At 32.1% G+C, this 27,047-nt stretch overlaps 1 protein-coding gene across 2 annotated transcripts in view; it reads left to right on the top strand.

Annotated features, from left to right (window-relative positions):
• The window catches only part of puf (ubiquitinyl hydrolase 1 puf), a 405,361-nt gene that overhangs the window by 78,146 nt on the left and 300,168 nt on the right, over positions 1-27,047 (top strand). For both annotated transcript variants that reach the window (XM_075367624.1, XM_075367623.1), the window contains exons 8-11: positions 1,355-1,519; positions 3,734-3,957; positions 18,961-19,199; positions 26,407-26,608. In XM_075367624.1, the coding sequence (XP_075223739.1) occupies positions 1,355-1,519; positions 3,734-3,957; positions 18,961-19,199; positions 26,407-26,608 (830 nt within the window). The remainder of the gene's footprint in view (positions 1-1,354; positions 1,520-3,733; positions 3,958-18,960; positions 19,200-26,406; positions 26,609-27,047) is intronic.

Raw genomic sequence — 27,047 nt, 5'->3', positions numbered from 1 at the left:
ATTTAACCAGGTGGCTCTACCCCGCTGAACTCCTGTGGCCCTGTTCAGTGTAGGGGAGTCCCAGGGCTGATGCAAGGGCTCCCTTGAGCTGCAGAGCTCACTTTACTTGCCATTCCCATGCAGCCAGGGGGGCCCACCACCTGAATTTCGCAGAACTCACTTTGCTGATCATTCCAGTTTAGCTAGGGCCCCTGCAATCTTCATTACCCTCAACGGTTGTGAGAATAATACTGATAAATAACAATTAAAGTATTCACATTTTATAGAAACCTGAAAAAGAAACTAAATTAAAACTTAACAATTTAATTTTTAATTATGAATTGAATTTTTTTTTCATTATGAATTCATATCGATTACGATAGCATTTAAGAATATCACTTTTACAGTTTGTGTATTATCTTAAAAGCAGTTAAAACTTTGCAGTTAAATTAACTTAATTTGCTTTTTACTTATCTTTTTGTGTTTAACTAACATACTTAATTGGGTTTTATGCAGTTATTTAACCTGTTTGTTGCTTGTTGATTTTTTTTAGTTCAGATAATGCTGTATGTATATATTTATGTGTTCATAAATATTAATTTCTTTTTGTTAAAAAAATTGTTCTCAAGAAAACACATGCCTGCTTTTGTTGTAGTTGACCAAGGTAATAGTTGAAATTAGATCAGGTAATAGGTCATCAGAGTAGGTGAAAGTAAAGCTTGTTACTTTACTTAACCAAGCCCATCCAAATACAAAATTTAGTAAATGTTTTCTCTAAAAGTTGAAAAAAGTAGAGGGCCAAGAAAAAAAAATTGGAAAAGTGCCATCTTCTTAAATAAAAATAAAGGAAAAAATCAGGAAAAATTTCTGTTAATAACAGGCAAGAAAGAAAGAATGGGCACCACTCATTTTCACTTGTACCAGGTATAATTTTAAAATTGTAGTACTTGTCATAACTGCAGTAACTTTTTTACTTGCTTTTATTTGAATACCAAGACCTCCCCTATGTGCTTTAAAATTATCTTATGTGTTTTTTTCTTCACATTTTAAGTAAACTCTGATAGTTCGTTGTACTATGACAAAGTGGCTGATATTAAGTTTCATCATCTGAGTTATTTTTATCATTATTTAATATATATAGCATTTACTTTTGTAAGAGGCATACACATACCTATTATATAGATTGAATTAAGTCAGGATGTGAAATTGGAATTGTTTATATATTTTTCCATGGCTTATATATTAAATTTATGTTTTCTATTGCCTAAAACAGTAGTTGTTATGAGGATATGCATTGTTTTCAATGTACTTCAAATGTCATTTAGCACAAAAAGCAACTTATTTGTACAAAAATATTCACTTTTTTTTCTTTCAGAGTTTGTATTTGGCATCTGCACTAATTAAGATTTTATGGACTAATAGTGGTACGTGCAGTGATGGTCCTGGATTTCTGAGTCTTAGCAAAGCTGCTATAGTTGCCCAGCGTCGTCCCAGAATGGGAAATTATGAGATGTCATCATCTGATAATAGTAACTCTGAGGTAACAAAATTTGAATGATTGCATTTTTTCAAGTTCAAAAGTGTGAAGAAAAAATAGCTGTGTCTAAAGTATCTTGGATTGCAAGTTTAGAGAGCATTATGTGCCACTTAATTTTAATTTTGAAATTTAATTACTCTGTTTATTCGAGTACTCCCAGCCGCCGAATAAGCCCCGCACCTCAATTTTCTGGATCGAAAATCTAAAAAAAAAATTGAGTATATACTTGTATATTAAAGTTCAACAGATATGATAAAAAAATATGTAAATACAAAAATATTCAGAAAGTAACGCATTTAATTCATTCATTTAAATTACAATATTAATATTGCATTAATAATTAATTACCGTAAGTAGTAGTTTAGTTCAGAATCAGTAGTCCAGTAAAACGAAAAGAAAGTATCATGTTGAAAAGGATCATTTCAATACGCTTTTTAATATGGGATTTCATTTTTAATTAATCACTGTCACTGTCAATGTCTGTAGAATAGTTACCGGTAGTCTCCACATCGCTCTGCCAAAGGTGAGTCTTCACTACCATCAAGTTCATTAGATATTCCGCGTTTTTTAAAACTTTTCCTTACTAATTCCGTGGATATACCTTCCCAAGCGTCTTTTATTCAAACACAAATCTGGTTAAAATCTGGGCGTTTGATTCTTCCTGTAGGGGAATTATTACTTGGTCTGTCATACCCTTTTTTAAAAGTCTTTCACTTTATCAGTCGTATGTCTTCGATAACTATCCATTACTAGCATACCGGTGTTTTTTTTATTAAGTAAATCTCCTGATCGCTTTTGCCATACACACCTGATCCAATCTAAAATTAAGGTTTCATCCATTTAACCTGATTCCTGTGCTCTGATAATAACTCCATTTACCTGTACGGTAGGAAGAGTTTTTCTTTTAAAAACAATGTACTGAGGTAATTTTGATCCATCAGAAGTTATGCAAAGCATAACATTGTTTTTCATTACCACCAGTGCAAATCATAACACTTTTTTCAGCTTTTTTGTGTACGGATTTGTCAAATGGCATTTCAAAATATACTACGGGGGTTTGGTCAGCATTTCCTATTTGAGAAGGCAAATAGCCTTTATCTTTTCTAAGATTTATTATGTATTTGTGAAATGTAATATTTTTTGTTCATAAGCGTCTGGAAGTCGTTGAGAAATGGTCATCTTTTATCTTATTGACAAATCATTTCATGCAGAAAATCCATCCATGGTTTGCTTTAAAATCAACTTTATTCAATGATTTAGCATATATTGACACATTTCTGTCGTGACAGCATAACTGCATTTCCTTTTTTCCATAACAAAGTCATACAATTTTTTTTCTATGTCTGCATCCAGTATTGATAAACAAAAGCCTAATGTAACTATATTTATGTGATTGAAACTTGTAATTCTAAGAAAATGTTTACATAAATTATCCTGGCTAAAGGCTATGTTTCAAGTAAGCCCTGCACCCTTATTTTTTCTCTCCAATTCCAAGAAAAAAAGTGCGGGTGTACTTGAATAAATACGTAATTCATTTATAATTAATTTAAAAAAAACATTTTATTACTATATGTATTAAATTACTGTATAATAACATTTACTACTGCATATAATTATTGTGCTATAAATTAGCAGAACAGTGTATAGTACTAAAACAACAACAATCTATTTTATACTAAAAGGATAGAATGTCAGCTGGAGCAGGTTTGTTAGCTTACTACTATGCTTCAAATTTTGTAGTGACCTCATACAGATCTATGTTTGTTTCAGGGAAGTTATCTTCAAATGTAGGTAGTATATTTTTGTGATTATGTGTAATAACACTGATGAAAAATTTATTTTATTATTATTAATGTTTATGGGTTTTTAAAGTATATTGTTTATTAAAATCTTGATTAATTGTATGTGTCCTGTTGCTATATAAAAATCCAAGTTACAAATATAATTAAACCAGAAACCGCACATGCGTGCGTATGTGTATGTGTGTATGTGTATGTGTGTGTGTGTGTGCATGTGCACACACACACACACACACATGTATATATATATATATATATATATATATATATATATATATATATATATATACACACACATACATACCATATCATTGTTAATTGGCACTCTCCATTCTGTTGATATCTTTTGCTTTATATCCATTCATATTATCAAATTTGTACAGTTTTCTATTCTGATATTATGATATATAATGTGTAGGGTGATACATCTCAGGGCAGTGATGGACATAAAAGTGAAAGTGAAGGTAGTGATGGTCCTACACCCCGGAAAAGAAGGAAACGTAGAAAACCATTGGCTCATGAGGATGAAACAACTGATGAAAGTGTAAAAATTGAAGATCTGGATGATGAAGATAAAGAAGGAAATGTGACTAAAGAGTTCACAAAAAATAGAAGACGACAAAAGAAAACTCAAGATAATTCGTAAGTAGAATCTGTTGTTAAAGATTCAATTTTATTTATTTTGTAAAATAGTATGTAACTGATATTATGAGTATCAATGTAATTAATTGCTGATATACTGATAGGTAGACTTTATATATATATATATATATATATATATATATATATATACGACCTAAACATAGTAATCAGATGATTTAAATTTACCTTATTAATTTCCAATAACCAGTTTCACAGTATCCCACATCTTCAGTTGGTATTAAATTCTATGAGGGGATATTGATAAAGTAAGGGTCGTCAGCTTATATTTAAATATTAGCGGGTGTGAACACAGTTTCATTCATGCAGGGCCATCTATTGGCTATTTGCAAACCCCCTGTAGTTGTTTTGATTCACTAGTCATTTTTCTGCTAGTGAATGCAGATTGCAATATCCATAACAATCATTTCTCTCGCCAGTTGTAAAGTGTGCGCTGTGATTTTATTTTTGTGTGCAAAAGGATCTTCAGCTCCTGAAATTCATCAGGAGTTGTGCAAAGTGTATGGATTTACAGTAATAAGTAAAGGAAAGGTTAGACAATGGTGTTGAGACTTTAAAAATGGCTGCAAAAATGTGCATGACAAAGAGCAAAGTGGCAGGCTCAGTATTCAGGCTGACAAAATCGTTGAACAAGTGAACCAAAAACTGTGATGTGATCGGCAATTGACAATTAGTGCTCTGGCTGATGAATTTCTACATGTTGGACATACCTTTATCTACACAATTGTCACAAAAGCTTGGATATCACAAATTTTGTGCAAGGTGGGTACTGAAAATGCTCACTGAACAACACAAAGAGGAAAGAATGTGCAGCGGACGAGTGTTTTTAGACTGCTATCGACAAGATGGAGATGATTTGTTTTTTCATATAGTAATGTGCGACAAGATGTGGATAACCTACACCAACGCAGAATCAGAACAACAGCCAATGCAGTGGTGCCATTCAAGTTCCCCAAAACCGAAAAATTTTAAACAATCTCTGTACTCGAGTTGAAAAATATTGGTTACAATTTTTTGGGACAAAAAGGGTGTCATTTTGGTTGATTTCATGAAATGTGGATCAACAATTACAGCTGATGTATACTGTGAAACGCTCACCAAACTGAGGAGTGTGATCCAAAATTGACAACATGGGAAACTGTCTTCCAGTGTAACTTTTTGACCACCCTCTCCATGTAGTCCCAACCTTGCAACTAGCGTCTACTTCCTCTTCTTGCATTTGAAAAAGTGACTTGGTGGACAACGGTTTGAAACTACGAGGAACACAAGACTGCCCTTGTCAACTGGTTTAATTCCCTGGCAGCGAATGTCTATGCAGAGGGGTTAAAGAAACTGGTGCATTGTTATGAAAAGTGCTTAGAACTGAATGGCGATTATGTGGAAAAGTGAAGTAGATATGTAGTAAACTAAGACTGTAAGTAAAAACCTTTTCTCACGAGTTAATAATTTGTAATGGTCAAATGGCTCTTACTTTATGAATGTGCCTCTTATATTTATTACATTAAAACCTATTCTTTTTAATAATGATTAGTCACTTTTTTTGGAAGTTATAATAATTTCCTTAGTCAATTTACATTCTCAGACCATTCAGAATGTATATATGTGTATGTGTGAATAAACATACAAATGTAATTGTCCTGGTTTGATGTTATTTTCTATTCCTTTTTATTCTTCGATTAATTTTTGAACTCACCTTATTTAATACAGCCTAAATCCTCAATTATTTTTACATCCCCTTGGCTCTAGCCACTGCAGCTTTTCTTCCTCCTACACATCTGAGATGCTGAAATTTTTACACCATATTCATATACCTCACAAATTACTACATATACCCCTACACAGCAACACAAGAACATCTTATACTCTCTCTTCTTACACTTACACTCTGTGGTGTTGCGACACCTTATGAAATCCAACCGTACTGGGTGAACCCAGTTGTACGTAGCTCTAACCTACTGGGTTGGTCTAGTGGTGAACGCGTCTTCCCAAATCAGCTGATTTGGAAGTCGAGAGTTCCAGTGTTCAAGTCCTAGTAAAGTCAATTATTTTTGCATGTTTTTGAATACTAGATCGTGGATACCGGTGTTCTTTGGCGGTTGGGTTTCAATTAACCACACATCTCAGTTATGGTCTACCTGAGACTGTACATGACTACACTTCATTTACACTCATACATATCATCCTCTGAAGTATTATCTGAAAGGTAATTACTGGAGGCTAAACAGGAAAAAGAAAAGAAAAAAGTTTTATGTAGCTCTAGCTTCTGTATGCATGGGCTCTGCAGAGGTTGTCTTGTATTTCCCTGGTTCTTGTGGGACCAAATATTTTAGCTCTGACAAAAATCCTTTGATTGTTGTTGTCCATCTGAAAAAATCACCACCTAATGTCATGTTAGACCTCACTCAGCATTGTCTGATTATGATAAGAACACTATTTAAGATGATAGTTTAAATGGTGACAGAACATGTCCACAGTATAAAATGAGATTTGTAGTTCTCAAAAAAAATCAGGAAGGGGCCTCCTTTCAAAAGGTCTCACTTTTCCTGATAAATAAAGTAATAACAGGTTCAACCAAAAAGTTAGGAAATTAAGAGATGGATCAATACTGGTTGAGACTAGTGATTAACAGAATTGATCACACTTGCATCTCACCAACATGGGTAGTATCAACATAAAAGTGGTGGGCCACAAATCCTTAAATACCAGCCAAGAAGTATCTTTTGCCGGGTTCTTTTGAAGGTGATGTTAGTGAGATTGCCTTTGAACTTTGTCCCCAAGGTGTTGTACAGGTGAAATGAATTATGAAACAGCAGAGTGGAATGGGGAACCTACTCCCTCTGTTTGAGTATGACCATTCATTCCTATCCTCGGTGATGTTTCCAATGTCAAATGTATGGCCACATTACAACTTCTTTCTTGCAATATGTGCTTGATGTGCAAAAACAGCTGATTGCCAGGAGGAAGAAAAATAACTGGGGGAATCACATGCAGCTTACTCATGAGATTGCCCAACTTTTAAAGAAGAAAAGGCAATTCTCAAAATTTGTATCAAGCAGAAGCTATCTTTTCCAGCCGAACGAAGAGATGGTAAAAAGATGCTGAACTCCTGGAACCTGGTAAAAACAGATGATGTCTATTTTGCAGCCACTACATCAAGGCAACTCCCTGCAAATGCGGGTAATTAACAGTACGGCTCCTGCAGTGAATTAAAACAGCTTGCTCAGGTGTTATCTGATCAGGTTGCCTCGCTCACAACCATTGTTTCAGAGCTAACTAAGAATGCAAGCAAGAAATAATACCCTTCATTATTGATGAAAAGACGACAGTGGTTTACCGAAAACCACTTTAGTCAGTACAGCATGGAATAAAATTTCTGCTGTAGCAACAATGTTGTAACCATTCTAAATTTTGTGGGTTAAGAACAATATATATTATGTCATAAAGAAAAAAGTTTCAATATTTTAAAAAGTAGTTAAATATTCATTGGTTTAGCTGATATTAAAAACAGAAAATAGGCAAGATAGTATTATATTATTAATATTTAAATAAACGTAATTAGTTTGATAAGAAATTGTATGTCATAACTTTGTTGATGTCTGACATGGTCTGGATAGCCAGATGGTGATGTCATCGTGGGCTGGTGAGTGCGTATACATTCTCAGAAAAAGTGTGTACGTGCATAGATACAAACGGGCATCTGGTGGGGAAAGCCAGACTGACATTTTTTTTGTTTCGGGTGTGGTGTGAATTTAGCAGTCATGGAGAAAGGACGTGTTTAAGTAAGATCGCACGGAAGTGGTGATGTGTTCTTTGTTCGATATGACAGGGCAGTGAGACTGGGTAAATAGGTGTATTTGATGCGAGGTCATCATTATTTTTTATGTGCAAAAAGTATTCTTATATATATGAAGAAAAAAATTAGTAATAAGATAGATTTTCTTTTAATAATATGATAAACGAGTAGTGTGGAAATGTTGTTTTCTATGATTCCATATATATGATTCAAAATATATGATTCCATATAATTTTGATATGCTTAATATGTTTAATTAAAGTTAAAAAAAATATTTTTTGTATTGTTAATGTTAATTATTTCTTTTTTATTTTTATAATATACTTGTGTATCAGACTACATAACCAAAGTACATTATTTTGTTATTCCCGCTTTAATTTGAATAATTTAGTTATTAAGCTTTTATTTTATATTGTATAATTGATTCACTTGAGCTTTTTAAATTTTTTTCTTTTTTCAAATTGGTAGTAAGCTCGCAATGTGCAAACTACCAAGATCCCTATGAAGGGATCTATTAAAAAATTGTTGCCTGGTACGGTACCTCTGGCCTCCCAGGTTTCTAAATCCCACCACCATCTCAAGATCTCGTGGAGGTTATAATGGTGGATGTAGTGCCCAAAGAAGCAAAGCTCTTCCTAAATGTTATAAACACAAAAAAGAAAAACCAGATAGTATTAGACAAAAAGTCTGGATTCAACAGGAAAAGAATATATTAGAGAGTGCAAATGTTATTCATTTGAATATTTGTAATCTCCATTCTCGCTGTGAGGGGTATTGAAATCCTAATGAAGGAAGAAAATCCTTTAATAATGTGTCTACAGGAGACTCACCTCCATCCCCAGGGTGATGTGTCCTTTTGCAATATAGTATCTGTAAAAGATGCAGCCATTAAACTGAGGGCAGAGGATGTGAAGATGTGGCTGTTTTCCTGAAGGAAATCGTGTTAGCTGTGCGTTTCAGCTAGTGTCAAACATCCCTGCAGTCTCAGTGAAGATATTGGCACCATATAAAATGAATATCTGCAATTTACATCTACCCCTAAATTCCGATATCGGTGAGTATGATCTGGCCAGACTGTTTTCACAGATTCCTTTACCCTGCCTAATAATCATAATGGACTGAGGCAGAACTCTACTGTTCCTTGGGGGATGAAGACTGCAGGAATGCACTAAGGGATTGATGCAGTGATTTATGTAATTACAATTGAAGACCTATGACTTGATTGCTCTGTGCCTTCCACAACATGAGAGATTTTGCCATCAAGTGTTTTAGTGTGCTAAACGAAAATCATGGATGCATTATATCGATACCATTACTCGGATAATTCCATCACTTGTGTGGTGAAAAGTTCAGGCCAAGTATAGATCAGGACAGTCAACGCAGCCAATTGGACTGAAAAAAAAAAGCATCCTTATAACGACCTTATAACGACACCAATGGATGTGGCACACATCTGGAGTTTAAGTGAGTTTCACTTGTATCATAATATTTTCGTGAATTTATTAGGTCAATTTATCAATATAAGTTGCAGATAGTAAGTGTTCCATTTGTTATCGGAGATATGCAAAATGAATTAAACTAAACATTCCTTTTTCTTTTGATGAGCTAAGGTATGCCTTGAATAATTCTCATGACACTTCCCCTGGAAATGATAATATCAGGCTCAGTATGTTATCTCACCTTCTGGATACTGCATTATGACATCTTTTGTGTATCTGTAATAGAGTGTTTTCTGATCAGATCTTTCCAGATTGTTGGTCAGAAGCATTGATGATTCCTGTAAATATTTACATTTATTCCTGAAAATAAATCCTGCCCTGCAAGTTATCATCCTATGTTCTTGATTAGTATCCTGTGCAAGGTTTGGGACAAACGGTAAACCATCTAGTGCGGTATCTTGAGAGAAACTCTAGTTGTTCTCGAACAATGTGTTTTCCGCCAAGGTATAGCGTCTATCAATCATATAGTTTCTCTTGAATTTGTCATTCAAAACGCCTTCCTACTTTGCCAATATGCAAAAAGACAATATTTTTCAATATGTAAAAGGTGTATGACACAGCTTGGAGGAGAGGAATCCTAAATAAACTGCATGAATGGGTATGCAAGATAGTCTTCTTGCATTTTTCAGAGGATTCCTCAATAGTCGTCATTTCGAGTTTGAGTTAAATCTACAGTATCCAAAAATTTTATATTAGAAAACAAAATAGCACAGGGAAGTGGTCGTAAGTGTTACCTTATTTTCCATAGCCATAAATACTATAACAAATTGCGAGTGAAAACCCGTTATGTGTTCTTTATTTGTAGATGATTTTTCAATTTATATAGCATCTAGAACTTAGCTATTGGTGAGAGGCTGCTGCAAAACACAATAACTTGTTTAGAATCGTGGTGTAGAATGAATGGATGCATTGCTATATGCAATTAGTGTGAAGAACAGCCATCATCTACTGTTCTGCTAGGTATCAGAACTCAGTTCCTTTACTTATCTCTAAATATACAATTACCTCCAGTTCTTACTTTTGCTCCATATTATTACCCTCCTTTAGCTCCATGTTATTACACTCTTTTCTAGTAAATTATTGCTTTGGTCTTTATTGCTCTCATAGAAGAACACAAATTGTTTAAATTACAAGAACAATTGTATAATCTTATAAATAGCGTGAATCCTGATGCCATAGTTTGTACAGAAGACTCTAAAAACGTTAATTCTGTTGGTTGTGCTTCTGTGGTTGGTAACAGAACATACATGTTTGGCCATCCCAGCATCATGAGTATTTTTCATTCAGAACTGTACGCTATTAATAAGGCTGTAGATATAATTTGCCCAACATTTCGACAAATACTTGTCTGCTCAGAATCCATGAGTGCCTTACAGGCAATTAGTGACATGTATTCTGACATCATAGGGGAAGGCATCTGTCTTGTGACGATCCCGGTCACCATACCACCCCTTCCATTCTTATCCCTGATGGGCTTTACCAGAAGTCATCATTTAGACCCTCAATACCTGATTATTTTAGTCGTTGGTACAGCTTTTATCAGGATGGCACTGATGCAAATGCCTCTTATGACATTTCCATCAGTGTTAAACCCCATCAACTAACAAAAGGTTATCTTTCAAACTTGCTCAAACCGAAACAAAAACTGATAACCAATAAAAATTTACATATTGAGCTATAACAAACATTAATCTCATACCTTAAAAATTGTTTGCAACTTCACAATTTTGACTTTCCATACAAGCAACCAGGATTACTAATCAACCCATGAACATACCAAACAACAACTGGGCACAATTGCTGAATGCGCCTGCTCTGGCAGAAAAGCATCCAAACGGGTCCCTAGCCACCCAGGCTACTGTTCTACACTAAACACTCTCTGTAGTACTTTCAAGCACCAAAAACCTTAAAAATCTTTCAACAATATGCGACTCATCTCTAACTTTCCAGTTAGCCTGTAGATACAGACTCAAACCAATACCCTCAAACTCCCTGACCATCTCTGCCCACCTTAACTTATTTTTTGAGCAGATATACAGCACATGATATACATCATCTGATACTAAGTATTAAGGACACTGACCCAAGTCAGTCAAGCCAAATCGAGCCAACCTGTCCCAAAAGGAACTGAGTCAAGTGGTGGTTTGGGGAGGTACGTGAGGTGACTCTCAACACCCTAATGTTTGGAAAGAGACTGTGCATATACCGCTCATCTGCCATCTCATCCCACTTGTCTTGCCAAATACCAAAATCTTCCTCCTCTATTTCCTAAATATACTGCGCAGTCAGTTCACCTGACTTTGCAGTATAGTGTAACTGACCTTCTGACGTAAGGATCAATTTGTTTTAACATCCACAATAACTAGAACTGCCTTACATAAAATAGTCCTGTAGCCCTTCATCACAGTAACAGGAGATGTTCAGCCCTCAAAAAAAATATCGTGTTAATTTTTTAAACCTCATTTTGTTTGCCCAAATAGTTGCTGTGTAAAGCATACCTTATACAAATTCATACACTTTTATACAATCATTCAACAGAGCGTGCAGTATTCTTATCCTGTCAGTCAGTACACCTTGCCATGTACTTCAGACACCCTACTTTCTGTGAGATTCAGCGTGTTATTTCTCAAATGACTTGAACATAAGACAAATGTTAGCTTCTGCTGGATTCCTAACAATATTGGAATTTCAGGCAATGAGTGTGCTGATGGTGTAGCAAAAGAGGCTTGCTTCCAGCCTCCTTTCACTAATCGAAAGTAGTGTTGTTTTCAAATGATCTTGTCTGATTTCTAAAGAGAGTGGTTCGTGATGAGTCTAAAAGTGAATGGAATGCTACCACCAAGAATAAACTTCATCCACTGGGGAGCTCCTCATGCAGTAACTGTGGAGAGGAGTTATTTGCCGTTTGTGAAAGGGCGCACTAGGCTCCCTCATGGATATGTGATGACTCAAGTAGATGTACCCATTTGTGCTCGCTGTGATTGCCAACTGACTGTACACTGCATCCTTGTGGATTGTGTCATTTATGTGGCATTGCGTCACAAATTGAAACTAGCAGCTGACATGCGAAATATGTTAGGGAACAATGCAATGATATCATGTTATCATGATGTTGATTTAAAAATTTGGTTATTCATATAATCTTTATTGTCTGTTTATACCATTTAGCCTATGTTGGATGGTATTTCTATTCTAAGTTAAATTTTATTTTATTTAATTGTAGTTTTATTTCTCTTTTAACATACGTCATGGGCTTTTTCCATTTATGCTGTGTTTTTATATTACTGTTATTTATGTTTTATATTAATATTTGTTTCTTTTAAGTATTTGTATGTTTACTATATAAATATTGTATCCGGGTGCTAATAATGACGCTGTTGTGGGCCCAGGAAAAAAAGAAAAACATTTTTACCTTCTACACATTTTTCAACAACCAAATTAATGAAACCTGGCTGTCTTAATTTGTGACCAATAAACCTAGTACATCTATTTACTGAATTATGCCATAAATTTCTTTCCTTATCTTATTTGTCTTGGGACTTTTACCCTAATTTTATTGACTGACCTAATTTTCAGCATCTTCGTGTAACACTAGCATTTCAAAGTCATGTATTTTTCATTACTATAAAGTAGTACTACACTCCACACAAATATTTTCAAGAATTTCTTTCTAAATCTTGTATTTATATTTTATGATAGCAGACTTCTTTTTTCCACAAAAGCTCTGCTTGGTCATGACATTCTGATCTACATTCACTTAGTGTACTCTTTGTTATTTCACTAACTAAATAACAGCACTTCCCTACTTCTGGTATATATTGTTTTTCTGTTTTAATATTCTATTTCTCATTATTCAATTTTCTGTCACATATTTATTATCTTTATCTTAATCTTATTTATTTTCTTTTGAATATTAATTGTATCATTGTGTTATAATAATGTTACATCCATGAAACAAATAATATAAATTATGTTTTAGTATAATCTGAAACAATAGATGTCAGTTAGTTATAAGTGTGGGTTGCAAGCATTTGTTACAGCTTTCTTTTTGCGTTTATTTACGTGACATTGTTATACTTTTTTCTACGGTGTTTGACACGTTTTGTTATATAATAGATTATCTCTTTCAAATTAATCACCTTTTTTTAAACAGTGTGCAATTATTAACAGGTTATGGGCTCAGTATTATGTTAACAATATTTTTGTTATTATGAAAAATAAAAGAGTAAAAAGTCTGTTTACTCAAAAATTTATGAAAATTGTTAAATGTGAAGAGGTTAAATGTATATCAGGCCTTAGTGCAAATAAATATTAAAGGCTAATCTTGCTGCCGATAACAGTTATGGATAAAGAATGAGAGCTATTGAAAATTACCAAGTTACAAGATGCTGAAAATTGGAATTTATGTAGATTTCAAACGGTGCTTTCGGTGATTATATTGAAAGCACATAATGCATTTAACATGTGTACCGGTCAACTACGTAAGCCTGAAGATCTTACTGATTCGGCAACAAACAAATAAAGGGAACAGAACAGTATGTTGAAAAGGTAAAAGTTTTTGAATTAGCTATAGTTGAGCACAAATAATGATAATAACTACAATTTCGGAGCAAATTATGATACATTAATGAATTATCAAACTGCAATAGAAATGTAGGATAAATTGGTATCTGCATATGAAGTGAAAAATGAACCAAATTTACACATTTTGCAATTGAAATGGCACAGTTTGGTAAAACATCTTACAGAAAATGTGCATCTCACGAAATGTAATCTCACGAATTCAAGACATAGCTCATTGTTTGAAGGTTAATGGAGATAATGTGTAGATGAAAAGTCGATTATTTCAAAATTTCTACTGACATTGCCGAAAAACTATAATCGTTTCTATAGTGCATAGAAGTCAGTAGCTCAGATTGTACATTATTGAATTTAATTGAAGAAATTGAAGAATCTAGTCGATAATGATAAACAAGAAATTTGTGCCCTAACCTTAAAAGCATTTAAAGGAAAAGACTTAACAAATCAACAAAACCAAAAATTTAGAGAACCTGGGAATTATCATATTTGTAAAAAGCCAGGACTCTAGGCATGTGAATGCTAGTTTAACAAAGATAATAAAAAGCATGATAATAATACTAGTAGTATACACTCTAGTGTCAATAATGAGATTAATGTATGTAGTACAGGATTATTATGCTAGACTTTAGTAACTGTTTTACATATTAGTGAATATACGAATAATTGGTATCAAGAGTCGGGAGCCACTGATAACATGACTTGCTGAAAAGACTGGTTTATTAACTATAGTCCATTGTATACATTTATTTGGGTTTGAGTTGGCGAATGTACATACATAAAAGGTAATGGAAAATGTGACATCAGCGTTCAAGCTTATAATGGTGGAAAGTGTGTTCTAATCATCTTGTGAGTGTACTTTATATGTTCCAATGGCAATGGATAAAAGTCTCACAGAATTGTCAAATAAGTTTATAAGCAAATTTACAAAGAATGGACCATCATTGCTATGGGTAAGAAAGTATACAAACTTTTTATCATGCGGTTTAAAGTTCTGATACCAAGTGATTGTTTCAAATGTAAACAAACATGAATCTCACATCGGTGCTAATGCTTATGTTGCTGATACTTTGCTATATACTTTGTATCAAAGATTTGTTCATCAAAATTAAACTTTTGTAAAGTCAATTCTTAATCGCTTTAATATAAAAACTATGATAAAGAAGAAAACTTTTGTGATACATGTGTAGTTGGAAAGGCTGATTGACGGCCTTTTCTAAAAATTGAATCTACTGTCAGTAGTATAGGTGAGATTGTTCATGCTGGTATTGATTACTCTGAAACCTTTAGTCCTGTTGTAAAGTTTGAGACGATTCATGTTGTACTAAACATAGGAGCTCAAGAGAATTTCTTGATTAGATAACTTGAATCAAGACTGCATTTTTGAATGGGAAAATTGGACATATACATGGCTCAGCCAGAAGGATTCTCAGATAATTCTGGTCGAGTCTGCAAGTTATTATATAATTTATATGGACTCAAACAAGCGTCCAGAAATCGGAATCAAAAGTTTACCAAAATGCTTCAAGATTTCGGTTTGAGACTCACAAATGCTGATCCATGTATCTTTACTAACTCACCTGATGAAGGTAGAATCATTGTTGCAATACATGTCACTGATGGTCTAATATTAGCTAAAAACCAAAGGGATGCTACAAATTCAAAAAGAAGATGGTGTATATCTTGTTCCATCAAACAATATATGCTAATAAAGTTGTAGATAAATTTAATATGCGTAATGTCAACTCATTATATATACCTGCAGAACCAAATCATGAAATGAATACTATTGTACATGTAAATCAAGAAAAATGGAGAACTTACCATGTAGAAAAGCAATTGCTATTTACTTTACCTATTAAAGGTACACTTTTAGACATACACTTTTTGACTTTTTGCTGTCAACAAAGCAAGTCGTTATCGAAAAAACCTCAACGAAATACATTGGAACGCTGTAAAAAGAATATTCAAGTACATTAAAGGTACTGTGAATGATTAAAATTCAAAAAGGGTAACAATTCATGCTTAAAAACATTTAGTGATACTGATTTTGCTGGTGAAGCTGAAACTAGAGAATCAACATCTGGATATTTCTTAAAACTAGGATCAAATGTGCTTTTGTGGCATTCTCAGCGTCAATCTACAATTACCCTATCAATGTCAGATGATGAATATATTGTAGCAAGTGAAACTGCCTAAGAAATTGTTTTGATACATCAGCTGCTAATAAACCTGCATTTTGCACATCTCAATATCACACTTTATATAGACAATATAAGTTCAGTTGAAATCATCAAAGTCAACGAATATCATAAAGGTGCAAAACATGTAGAAATTAAGTTTCATCATATCAGAGAGAAATACATAGAAGAATTATTCAAGTTAGAATATATCAACTCAAAATACCAGCTTGCTGACATATTGACCACGCCCTTACCAAGATCAATATTTGAAAACATTGTCAAACGATAAGTGAAAAAATAAATGTTTAAAGTGAAATTCAAGAGAATAATTTGTTTGTTTTCTTTAAAGATATTTCAATTGTTTATTTACTTATATTACAATGAAAAGTTTAAAATAACATTATGTATTGACAAGGGGAGTGTTGAATATTGAATATTAATTATATCATTGTGTTTAATGTTATAACCATAAAACAAATAATAATATAAATTATTTTAGTATAATCTGAAATGATAGATGTCAGTTAGTTACAAGTATGGGTTGCAAGCATCTGTTACAGCTTTTTTTTAGTGTTGTTTTATGAGGCATTGTTATGCTTTTTTTTTCTATAGAGTTTGCCACATTTTGTTTTACAATAAATTATCTGTTTTGAATTAATCAACTCTTTTTAAACCATCTGTGCAATTATTAACATTTTCAAAGTAAATGTCGCTTCTAGCAACACATTATTCATTAATCTAACTCATTTACTTTCTCCTTAAAAAACAAGTCATTAATAAATGTTAATATCTATTTTTTCTTCCTGGATAGTTACATTACTCAAAATTTTCCTTCGGTTCCAGCATTGCTTGTTCTGTATAAAAGTTGAAAAGCTCTGGGGATAGATCTCTTTTCACTTCTTTTTGAATCAGTCTGCCCACTACATGCTCTACTATTAAGAAGATCACAGCTACCTGATTCTTGTATAAAAATCTTCTTGCCTGTAGTTCATTTTATTTTTCTTTAAAATTTTGAAACAATTTGTTCCATTCTACAGTAACAAATACTCCCTCCACACCTGCAAATGATAATATGTAGGAGGCTTTATTCTTCACAAGCATGTCTTCTGAAACAAAGGGGCCAGAATGGCCTTTCATGCACCAATGCTCTTTCTGAAAAATTTATGATAGCGAGACATTTCTCTCACATTTACCACATCTTGCTTTCTTAGTATAGTACCAATTATTTTGTTTTAAAAGCTATTTTTCTTAACCAAACATTCTGCTTACTGATTTATTATAAAGTATTTTTTTAAGCCACCAGGACCACCATTAGGTAATGCTTCAGGGGATGAGATGAAATAGCAGTTTTGTAGTGTGTGAAAAATGCCATGCCTGACCAGAATTTGAACCCGGGACCTCCGGATGAAAGGTCAAGATGCTACCTCTCATGCCACAGAGGCCAGCCTATAAAACTTTAGTTCTCCTATACAACATAGTAATTCGGTTCAGATTATTAAAAAAAATTATTGTTGTTTTATCTTGTTCTATCAAGTAGGTCAGTTTCCTTTGAAATTGTAGATTTATTTTTCCTCCTCTAGGATGTTCATCAAATAATGTTTTCCCTCTATCTATTCCTGCACCGTATTAGTTTTTTATTTAATGCAGAGGAAGGAATTCCATCTCCACCTCTGATACTAATACATTTTGGCTTCACTTCCCAAACATTTTTCTGTGTTTTTTTTTATATACATTATTTTTCCAATAACATCTTTTTCTTCTTCACTACATTTCAGAATTAAGCAATTTTTTTTTCAGTATAATGAAAGTGGTTAATAATTTATTTATAATTACAAAATTTTAAGGTGATCAGGGTTAGGGGTGGAGAAAGGATATTCAACATTATTTCTAAACAATTTTTGTCTCTTATCTCAAAAACCTGGGGACCATAAAGTTGAAATTTGGTATAAATGTTTGTATATTTATACAACCCTGTTTTGGATTGATTTTTTATCATACTGCATCTGTCACAAGTAAAAAATTGAAGAAAATGAGGGACACCACTCAGACTTCCTCCATATATCCCAGATTTTGCACCGTGTGATTTTTATCTTTGGGCCACAGAAAGAAGCTCTGGTAGGCTAACTATTTCAACGATGATGATGGGGTGGAGCAGTTGTGCACAATTAGTTACTGACACAACCCACTTCTTTTTATATCAGTGAGATCAAAAAGCATCTAATCCACTGGAAAAAATGCATTTTAAAAGCAGGAGACTGTCTAGAAAAATTATGTAGTTTTTTTACTGTAAATTTTTAATGAAAATTCTTGTTTATATTTTTGCTTATTTTTAAGGTAAAAACTCAATTTAATTCCGGGGTCAAATGATCCAACTTAATCCTGGGCCAATCAGATCAAAATTTTTTTACTGAAAATTTTGATCTTTTTCACAACTGTACTCCAAATATTGTATAATTAAATCATTAATATTTAAAAATCATTTGGCATATTTGAAAAGAAACCTGTCAAAGGCAGAGCCAAAAAAGTTATGCAATCCTTTGCCAGCTTTTTATATTTTCTGTGTTTATCCGTCAGTTTTAATATGCTCCTCATTACCTGCTTAAGATACTTTTTTCTGATGTTTATTCTCTTGCTATTGCATTAAATACCTAATTTTTTAAAGTCACCTAATCAACTTTATCTTTGATTCAACATATTCTATATTTCTCACCCTCTTTTCAATTCATTGACAGCAGCTGATTAATTTCAATTGTAGTATGATGTTCTGTAGCATGACAGTAACACAAATTTGAAAAGTACTACTTATTCTTAAATGAATCTGAATGTAGATCCTTGGTGAAGCAGTTAATTAAACTCGGTTTGATGTTTGTATTTCTTTTGAGTTATCTGTGAGCTCATCTCATATATTTGATAAATTTTTTTTTCACTTTAGGAGGTCATGCCAAAAACAAAAACTTCATGTAAAACAACCTAGAAGGAAAGCAAAATTTGAAAAAGTGGATGTGGAATCAAGTGAAGAAGAGACGACCTCGAATGCAGGTGGTCATCATCATCACCACCACCATCACCATCATCACCACCATCACCATAACAGTTCTGGTTCACACCACAAAGTTGAACAGAAGAAAGTTTCTCACAGGCATAGGAAACACTTGACCACTGCTGGTGCCGGTGAGTAGAATTTAAATGTATGCCTTGTCATTTAAAAACATTTATTTTCATGTAGAAATTTTGATATTTTATATTATCGTCTCTGTCTTCATATTCTCATTTTCTATGTGAGGTTTCCTTCAGTTCTCACAGGGCTGCAAAAGTATGTACTTGAGTCTTTCCTTATTTACTGTATACCCCGGTTATTTCTGTTTGTATACTATTGTTTTATACTATTGTTTAAATTATTCCATCTGTAATTTTTTTTTTCAATTTAGCTAGACTATTTCATTTTTTCCCATCATCCTTTTGGAGTGATTTGATGCACTTTTTAATACATTTTTGTTTTGCTCTGATCTCAAGCTTCAATATACTTCCTGCATTCTTTTTCCAATTATCTCATATATTATAATTTTTGTTCTTTCATTGTTTTTATCTTCTTTATTTCTCCTAGAACCAAGTTCACTAAATCCTTGTCTTTTTTGCAAGTACTGTTGCGTGCATCTCTCTTCTACAGTTTATCAAAGTATATCAACTTATCTAATTTTCAACAAATTGAAAGACTGTATTCTCTGTTAGACAACTGAGTTCTCTTTTATCTACATTTTGTTTTAATGCATTATATAAAAATGTTTTTTTTTTTTTTTCACTAAACCTTCAGTATCAGGAAATTTATTTTTCTTGATGAACATACTCTTAGTTTGAGCTAGGTTTGCTTCTGATATCTTATTTTACCCAGTATTTAAAATGCTAACGCATAAATAATAAAATTCTTCAACTTTTCATTTATTATTTTCTCCTGTCTTAATATTTAATTTCTTATCCTACTTCTTCCACAATTTGTTATCTTTGTGATACTTTGGTGTTCTTGTTTTACTTGGGAAATTGAATTCTCACCGGGTAATGAATTATTAATAAATCATTACCAGTAATGAATCTGCTGCTTGCTTCTTTCTACTTGGCTAAAGTCATGTCATTAGATTTTTATTTACTCGCTCTTCTCATTCGTCTTTCATCTCGGTATTTGGTATTATTACTTTTTAGTTTCATTTCTCTAAAACTTTCTGTTATTTTTTTTGCGCTAAATCTACACGTTAATGTGTAATTACTAATATATTTTTTATCTGTTCATTTTTATGAACTGTTTTTATCAACTGTTACCTTTGTGTCTAACTTTTCCTCTCTGCTTTAATTTTTCCCTTTCTAATTCATCCAAAATATTCCACACCAAATTCTCTTTTCTCTATTTAATTTGCTTGTCTGTACCTTTTGTTTATTCACATTTTAACTTTGTTTCATTTTCTTTCAGTCTGCATTTATCCCAGTTATTTAATCTTGGTTTGTTATTTAGTTTTTTTAACTTCATCATTACTGAATTGTCAAAATTATTATCTCCTATTGAATTTGATTTAGAGTTGAGGTTTGTTTTATGATTTGGTTATCATCGTGCAATTAATTTGATTTGCCACCTAGCTGTGTCTATACATTTATCTACTTTTATGATTTAAAAAAAAAACATGTTTGTAATTACCATTAACTTATTTTGTTGTTAATGGTTTTAATAATTTTCTATTTATAATATTTGTACCATCCTCCCATAAAAAACAAAACATTGCCATAAAAAACAAATCCTCCAGTAAAAGCTCATAAAAACAATGTTAACATTTTAAGCCCGGTATAACATTGTTTCAAATACAGTTTGTAACCTGCTGTTGAATATTCAGTTTTAACACTTCTCTATTACTTCTTGTTTGTTAACATAAAAGGAAAGTAAGAAGGTGAAAACCAAAAGAGGAGTTGCATCTCACATTTCTTTATTGGTATATGAGCTGTTTAATATTGGCAATTGGCAAGAGCTGTAATGCTTGATGAACAAGTTATGGCTTGGCAAAACTATACACACATGAGTAGCACTTGTCATGTTTTTGCTATTTATATTTCATGTTTCTTGTTACTGAACATTAAACAGCTAATAAAACTGACAGTGATAATTGTTATTGCCACAGTAACCTTTGTCAGTCCACATACACTTAACAAAATAATGCTAACAAGTATTATAAATATTATAAAACTTCTAAAAGATAATGCTTAATAGCATTATACTGTAACTATTTAATTAAGATCTTCTTTGTTCCCTTCCATCCAAAGTGGTAAAAAAAAATGTAACATTCTGGGTAGTGCTGGTCTCTGTGGCACGAGTGATAGCGTCTCGTCGGCCTTTCATCCGGAGGTCCTGAGCTCAAATCCCAGTCATGCATAGCATGTTCACATGCTACAAATCATTCATCTCATCCTCTGAAGCAATACCCAATGGTGGTCCCGGAGATTAAAAAAAAAAAAAAAAAAACATTCTGGATGTGACTTTCCTGAAGGGCACTGTCTCACAGAATTGTTATAGTAGAAAGAAAGCTGCATGAGAGAGAGAAGTTATAAAAGATCTTTTGTTCGGTGTGTGTTACTACGAACATGGTCCAAGTCAGGCTGTCCCTTAACTGGAACAATTAGCTCCAAAAATTGTTTTTTTCCATTAAAAAATTATATAACAAGCAAGAACTTAAGGAAACAATTAAGGCATCGTATCCTTTTTATATTTTAAGATAAAATTATTCAGTGGTCGGTCATAACCACTGAGGGCCATAATATAGTAAGTAATGAGGAGATCTCAGCAAGCTGGCAAAAATGATGTAATTCTTTTTCACTGGGCATGACTGGAAAGAGTAGCCAAATGTAAACATTTTTGTATTTTTATAAGTAATTCCTTCTAGGGGAGTGTTGGTTTCAGAAAATGGTTTTTGCCTACCTTTTTCATTTCACAGTGTAGAAATTTTATTTTTCTCTAATTATACCTCACTTTCAGTTCTTTGGAATTTTTCTTTAGGTGCTCTTTTCCTTTGCAATAAAATTTTAGTATTTGATGATACTCTTTTTTTTAATCATTAAAATTCTGATAATTCCTTATAAATGTCCTGACATTAGATAATTTACTGATTTGAGCTTTACATTTCTCATCAGCCTAAGACTTTCTTCTTTCTTTTACTTTCCATAAAATTTTAAGCACTACTTCCCCATTTTATATTCAGATCCTTATCATAGTGATCAACAGACAAAGTTTAAAACTGATTTTGAACTTCCAGTTGGTATTGTGCTAACGTAAAAAAAAATACTTCAGTTTATGTAAATGTTATTTATTGACACCAAGCTCTCCTTTCTTCATCCTTTTTATTCTAAATCTTAATGATGCAACAACTCAATAATGATTTTAATTCATCTTTTCTATCCCAAAAGCTTCTTTTATCATTTTACATCTGTCATCTACCATAATATGATCTATCTGAATTTTAGTTATTTCAGTTGATGATGGTGATATCCATGTCTGTTTGTCTTTATGTGAATAAAGCAGGCTACTGAATACCTTATTTCTAGATGTTACAAATTCAGTTAACTTAACATTAGCATTCAGACGTTTTATGAAGCTCCCCCCTTATAATTACAGAATGATAAACATTATTATACCAGAACTGCGTAATGAAAAATAATATAGCATATGGCGCCAGTGAAAGGAAAGATAAAAATGTGTGATTAAGGTCACAATATAATTGTGTCTCTAATGATTGGACAGGGCAACCTCAATATTTACTTAGTAAGAAGACCTCAGATTGAAAAATTTATGAAATCTTATTTGTATGACATACAAAACAAAGAAAAATTAAAGTAAAGAATAAAAATTTCAGTAAAAATTTAAGAATGCTGTTAAAAAAAAAAAAAAAATTGTAGAATATACTACGATAGGAAATAGTAGGTACTAATATCCAAAGAATTCTTGCAAAAAAAAGAAGCTTTTTCTTATTCATTATTATGTGATACTTTGGGAAAATTCATCAGTTTCTGACATCTTGAGGGGGTCATACTACACTGCATTCTTTCCTGCAGACATATTTTTGCTTTGCAGGTGCAGGGAGTTTAAAATAGTAAGCATCCATTTGGTTCAGTTTGCATAAAATTCACAAAACTATCAAACAAACTGAGCTGCATTTCTATGTGAAAGACCTAACCCAAAAAAATATTTTTTTTTGTTATTATTGTGATTGCTGTTGGCTAAAATGAAGTGATCAAATTTGAGAGGGCCAGAATCATTAGGAGATGCAGCCAACCCCCCTGTATAACTTTTAGTTATAAGAATGAAGCTTACAAGCATAAAAATCATGCATTTTTTGTTCAACGTAACTGAAAATTGAATGAAAAAATTAAGATTCAAAAGTAATAAGAATTAAAAATATTAGGAATTCTTCTGGTTTGACTTGCCGTTGAATTCATGGAACCATTCATCAAATTTTACCCCATCCTTATCGGGGCCTAACCCACCAAAAACCAAAGGGCCTAAGTTAGAGAAAACGTAATAGCATAGTATCATAAACGTCATCGGGTGAAAAGTAGGGATAAAATTACGTACTTAGAGGTTAGTACAGGAGAAGGGCTTAATCTTTAAAAACAAAAAAAAAAATGGGACGAAATCTTGGAGTACAAAAATGATAAACACCTTTGTGTCAGTTATGAGAAAAAATAAATTAAAAATTAACTCCACTTTTGGGTTTTTGTTAATTTTATGACAAAAACAGGTAGATTGAATAAATTTATTTATTTAATTTTTTCTTTTTTTTGTTGCTAATTTCATATTCATCCGACCAAACAAAGAATCCAATACAATATGATTAGGTGGTTTCCAAATTTGAACGTTAGTCTGTTGCCATAATTTGGCTGTAAAATGAATTTAAAAAAAAAGAAGGTTCATAAGGATCAACAAGTCTCAGCATCTTAGCTTAGTTTATGACTGATTATGACTAATAGAGAACCTGATAACCAACGATTGGTATGATCGTTTGTGATTATCAGATCACTATTTAAATCAGTGCAAAAATTTATTAATTTTTAAGTGTAACTATGATATTCTCTGCTTGGTAATTTATCATTGTTTCTAAAAAAATATCTAAATTTTCAAGAGAACAATAACCAGAGACAATCTCAACCCTAAGCTAATTTAACATTCTACTAGAAAAAAACAAGAAAAAAAATATAATATTTCTATTATGAAATTTAGAAACATTTAAAACAAAATTAATAAAAATTACTGACTCCGCAAATTGTAAATGGAACTCAGTTCTGCATCCCTCATTCAATGTTCACATATCCACAGCCTTTCTGCTAGTTGAATACAGTAACTGTTCAGTTCTTCAGTTTCGTTTCTTAAGGACTTGATATTATGACTTGATGCGAGACAAAGTTTGTAATTAATTATATTTTTCATTTATGCAGCCATACAGCTATGCTTAGGCTTCAAAATTGAGTAACATGATTGTTATAGTTAATTAAGTTTTAAAGCTAATTCTGCTTTGCAATAGTTAAGGCACAACATGACGTTGAGCTAACTTAAAGTAGTAAAGGATTGCAGTTAAGTCCAGGAAGATGTCAACAAAAAAAAGGTTTCGCTGCATCAGAACTATATTTACATAGTGTCATTCATCATTCATTACATTATGAGCTTTTAAAAGGCTCATTTGTATTGGAGTAACTTAGAATTCGATTTGTAGGCTTTATAAAATTCACTTTCTCCCTTTCCATAACGTTGGAATACAGTACAAACTGGAAACGTTAATAAATAGTTTAATAATAAAAAAGTATTATATAGTAATGTATTGAGTTCAATGTGTTTGTAGTTATATGCTTTGAATGAGTTTAAATACTAATGTAATTACAATCGTATGCATTTCTTTTTGGATTGATGGGTCATACTTGATGTTGAAGATCGAAGAATATGTCATTTCAGTGATGAATTGTTTCTGTTTAGATCACCGGATGACTATTAAAACTTAATATTTAAACATATAAATTACTATTTCAACATATAACATTTAAACATATGAATTCATATTTAAACCGCATCGGATGTGGTTTACAGAAGTTGCATTTTAACAGTGAAGGCGATCAAAAATTTGTTTTGATAGCTGCTAAATTCATGTTGTAGTTTTTCATAAAAAGAACTAGCTGTCTTTCAAAAATATATAATAAAATTTCATTTATTCACATTATATTTCTGTTAAGTAGTAAGATAACCTATATGTTATTATTATTATCATCGCTATTATTACTATTATTATCATTATCATCATTGATTAGGCTGGCTTGAGCCTAACCTATAGGCACTCTACCTTATGAACTAAATTTTTTTAAATAATGTAAAGAATGGACAATCGAGTGTCTCTGGTCCCAGAATCATACACGGTCCAGATTGACTTCCTACATATCTTTTCTGTCTACTTATAAAGTAGTCTGAAATTCATCCAAACATAATAAATCAATCGCTATTTTATTTGTTATTTTTAATCTGAGAACTTATATTACATTTTTATCTTATTCTGCCCCGCAACAGAGTTTGTAGATACTGCATGCTAAAATTATTGAAATAATTCATTACATGTTATTGACAATTTAATGATCCATAATTGTTTGATACATAACTGTTTCAAGCTATTTTTTCTCCGTATAAGAACATTATCCTTTTGTAAATATAGTGGCGTAATAGTGCAAATCTGTAATTTCTTTTATGTACACTTACTTTTGAATAACAGTATAGTGGACATTTTCCTCCTATCCTTTAAACATTTTATAAGTCATTCTGTCAGCATTAAATGTGCCTTACTGTTATACTAACAGAGAATGGATTTTAAAAGCGTACAATTTATTTAGTATAACACAATAATACTTAGATACTATTTATGTTCGCCTCTTACTCTTTCTTAAAATATAATTTCCATTAATATAATTACACAATACCAATTTTAATGCAACATCCTTTCTACTTATTTATCCTTTTTGACAAATGTATAAATTTTTTAAATAAAATCTGTATTCTTTGAACCTTGTAGGTGATGTGTAGCAACACCTCTGAAGCTTAATGAAAAAAAAAATTGTTAAAAGTGACAAGTATTTGCCTTACTTTCTTTCCCCTTAAAAAAAAAAGTTCATGAAATTTTTTAAATGAAGTCCGTGTTGGTTAAAACCTAGTAGCAATCGACTCAAATAAATTGATCATAACGTGTTTCATATCCCTCAATTCTCATTTAAGCTACACACTCTAAATATATAAATAGTACATTGCGTGTTGTGTATAATGTTTATTTAAATTATTAGATTAATACTAATTTAAATTGTTTGATTAATACTATTGTTACAGAAAAATTAAAAGTTAATGATAGAAGAGTTAAAAAGGAGAGTAACATGGTAAAAATTGAAGAATGTTCGGATGATGATGATGAAGAGGAAGAAGACGATGAAGAAGAGGATGACAATGAAAGTGAATCAGAAGAAGAGACGGGTGAAGTAAATGATGCATCTAAAATAACTACTGATCAAGAAGTTCCTAATATTGTTTTGAGGTGAGTATCAATCCTATCAACAAACAGAATTATAAAATTTAATGTAGCAAATTTCTTGATTTTGTCATACTCTTGGAAGAATAATTAATTTTGCATTTTATAAATTGTGTTTGTACAAGTTTACTACTGAAAATAAAAAGGGAAAATATGAAATGAATATTGATTGTTTTTACTTTAGATTTCTCATGAATTGACTAATTGTATTAGAATTAAAAAAAAAAAAATGTTAAAACTAGGACTCATTCTAGCTGTCTTTAGTGGTTAGTAAGGATTACGTATGGTAAAGATTAAATATTCCTTTAAGTCACTGTTGAATCTTTGATGACTTGTTTACATTGAACTAAAAAAAAAAGAAAATTAAAGTTAATTTTATATGTTTTTTATTACTTGATTTTTGAATAAGTTTTCACTTGAATGATGTTTTGTACACAGGCCTTTT

This window comes from Lycorma delicatula, chromosome 5 (assembly GCF_047948215.1).
Source record: "Lycorma delicatula isolate Av1 chromosome 5, ASM4794821v1, whole genome shotgun sequence".
In the NCBI taxonomy this organism is placed as follows: domain Eukaryota; kingdom Metazoa; phylum Arthropoda; class Insecta; order Hemiptera; family Fulgoridae; genus Lycorma; species Lycorma delicatula.
Note: the sequence above shows the minus strand (reverse complement) of the source record. Positions and strands in the feature narration are given on the sequence as shown.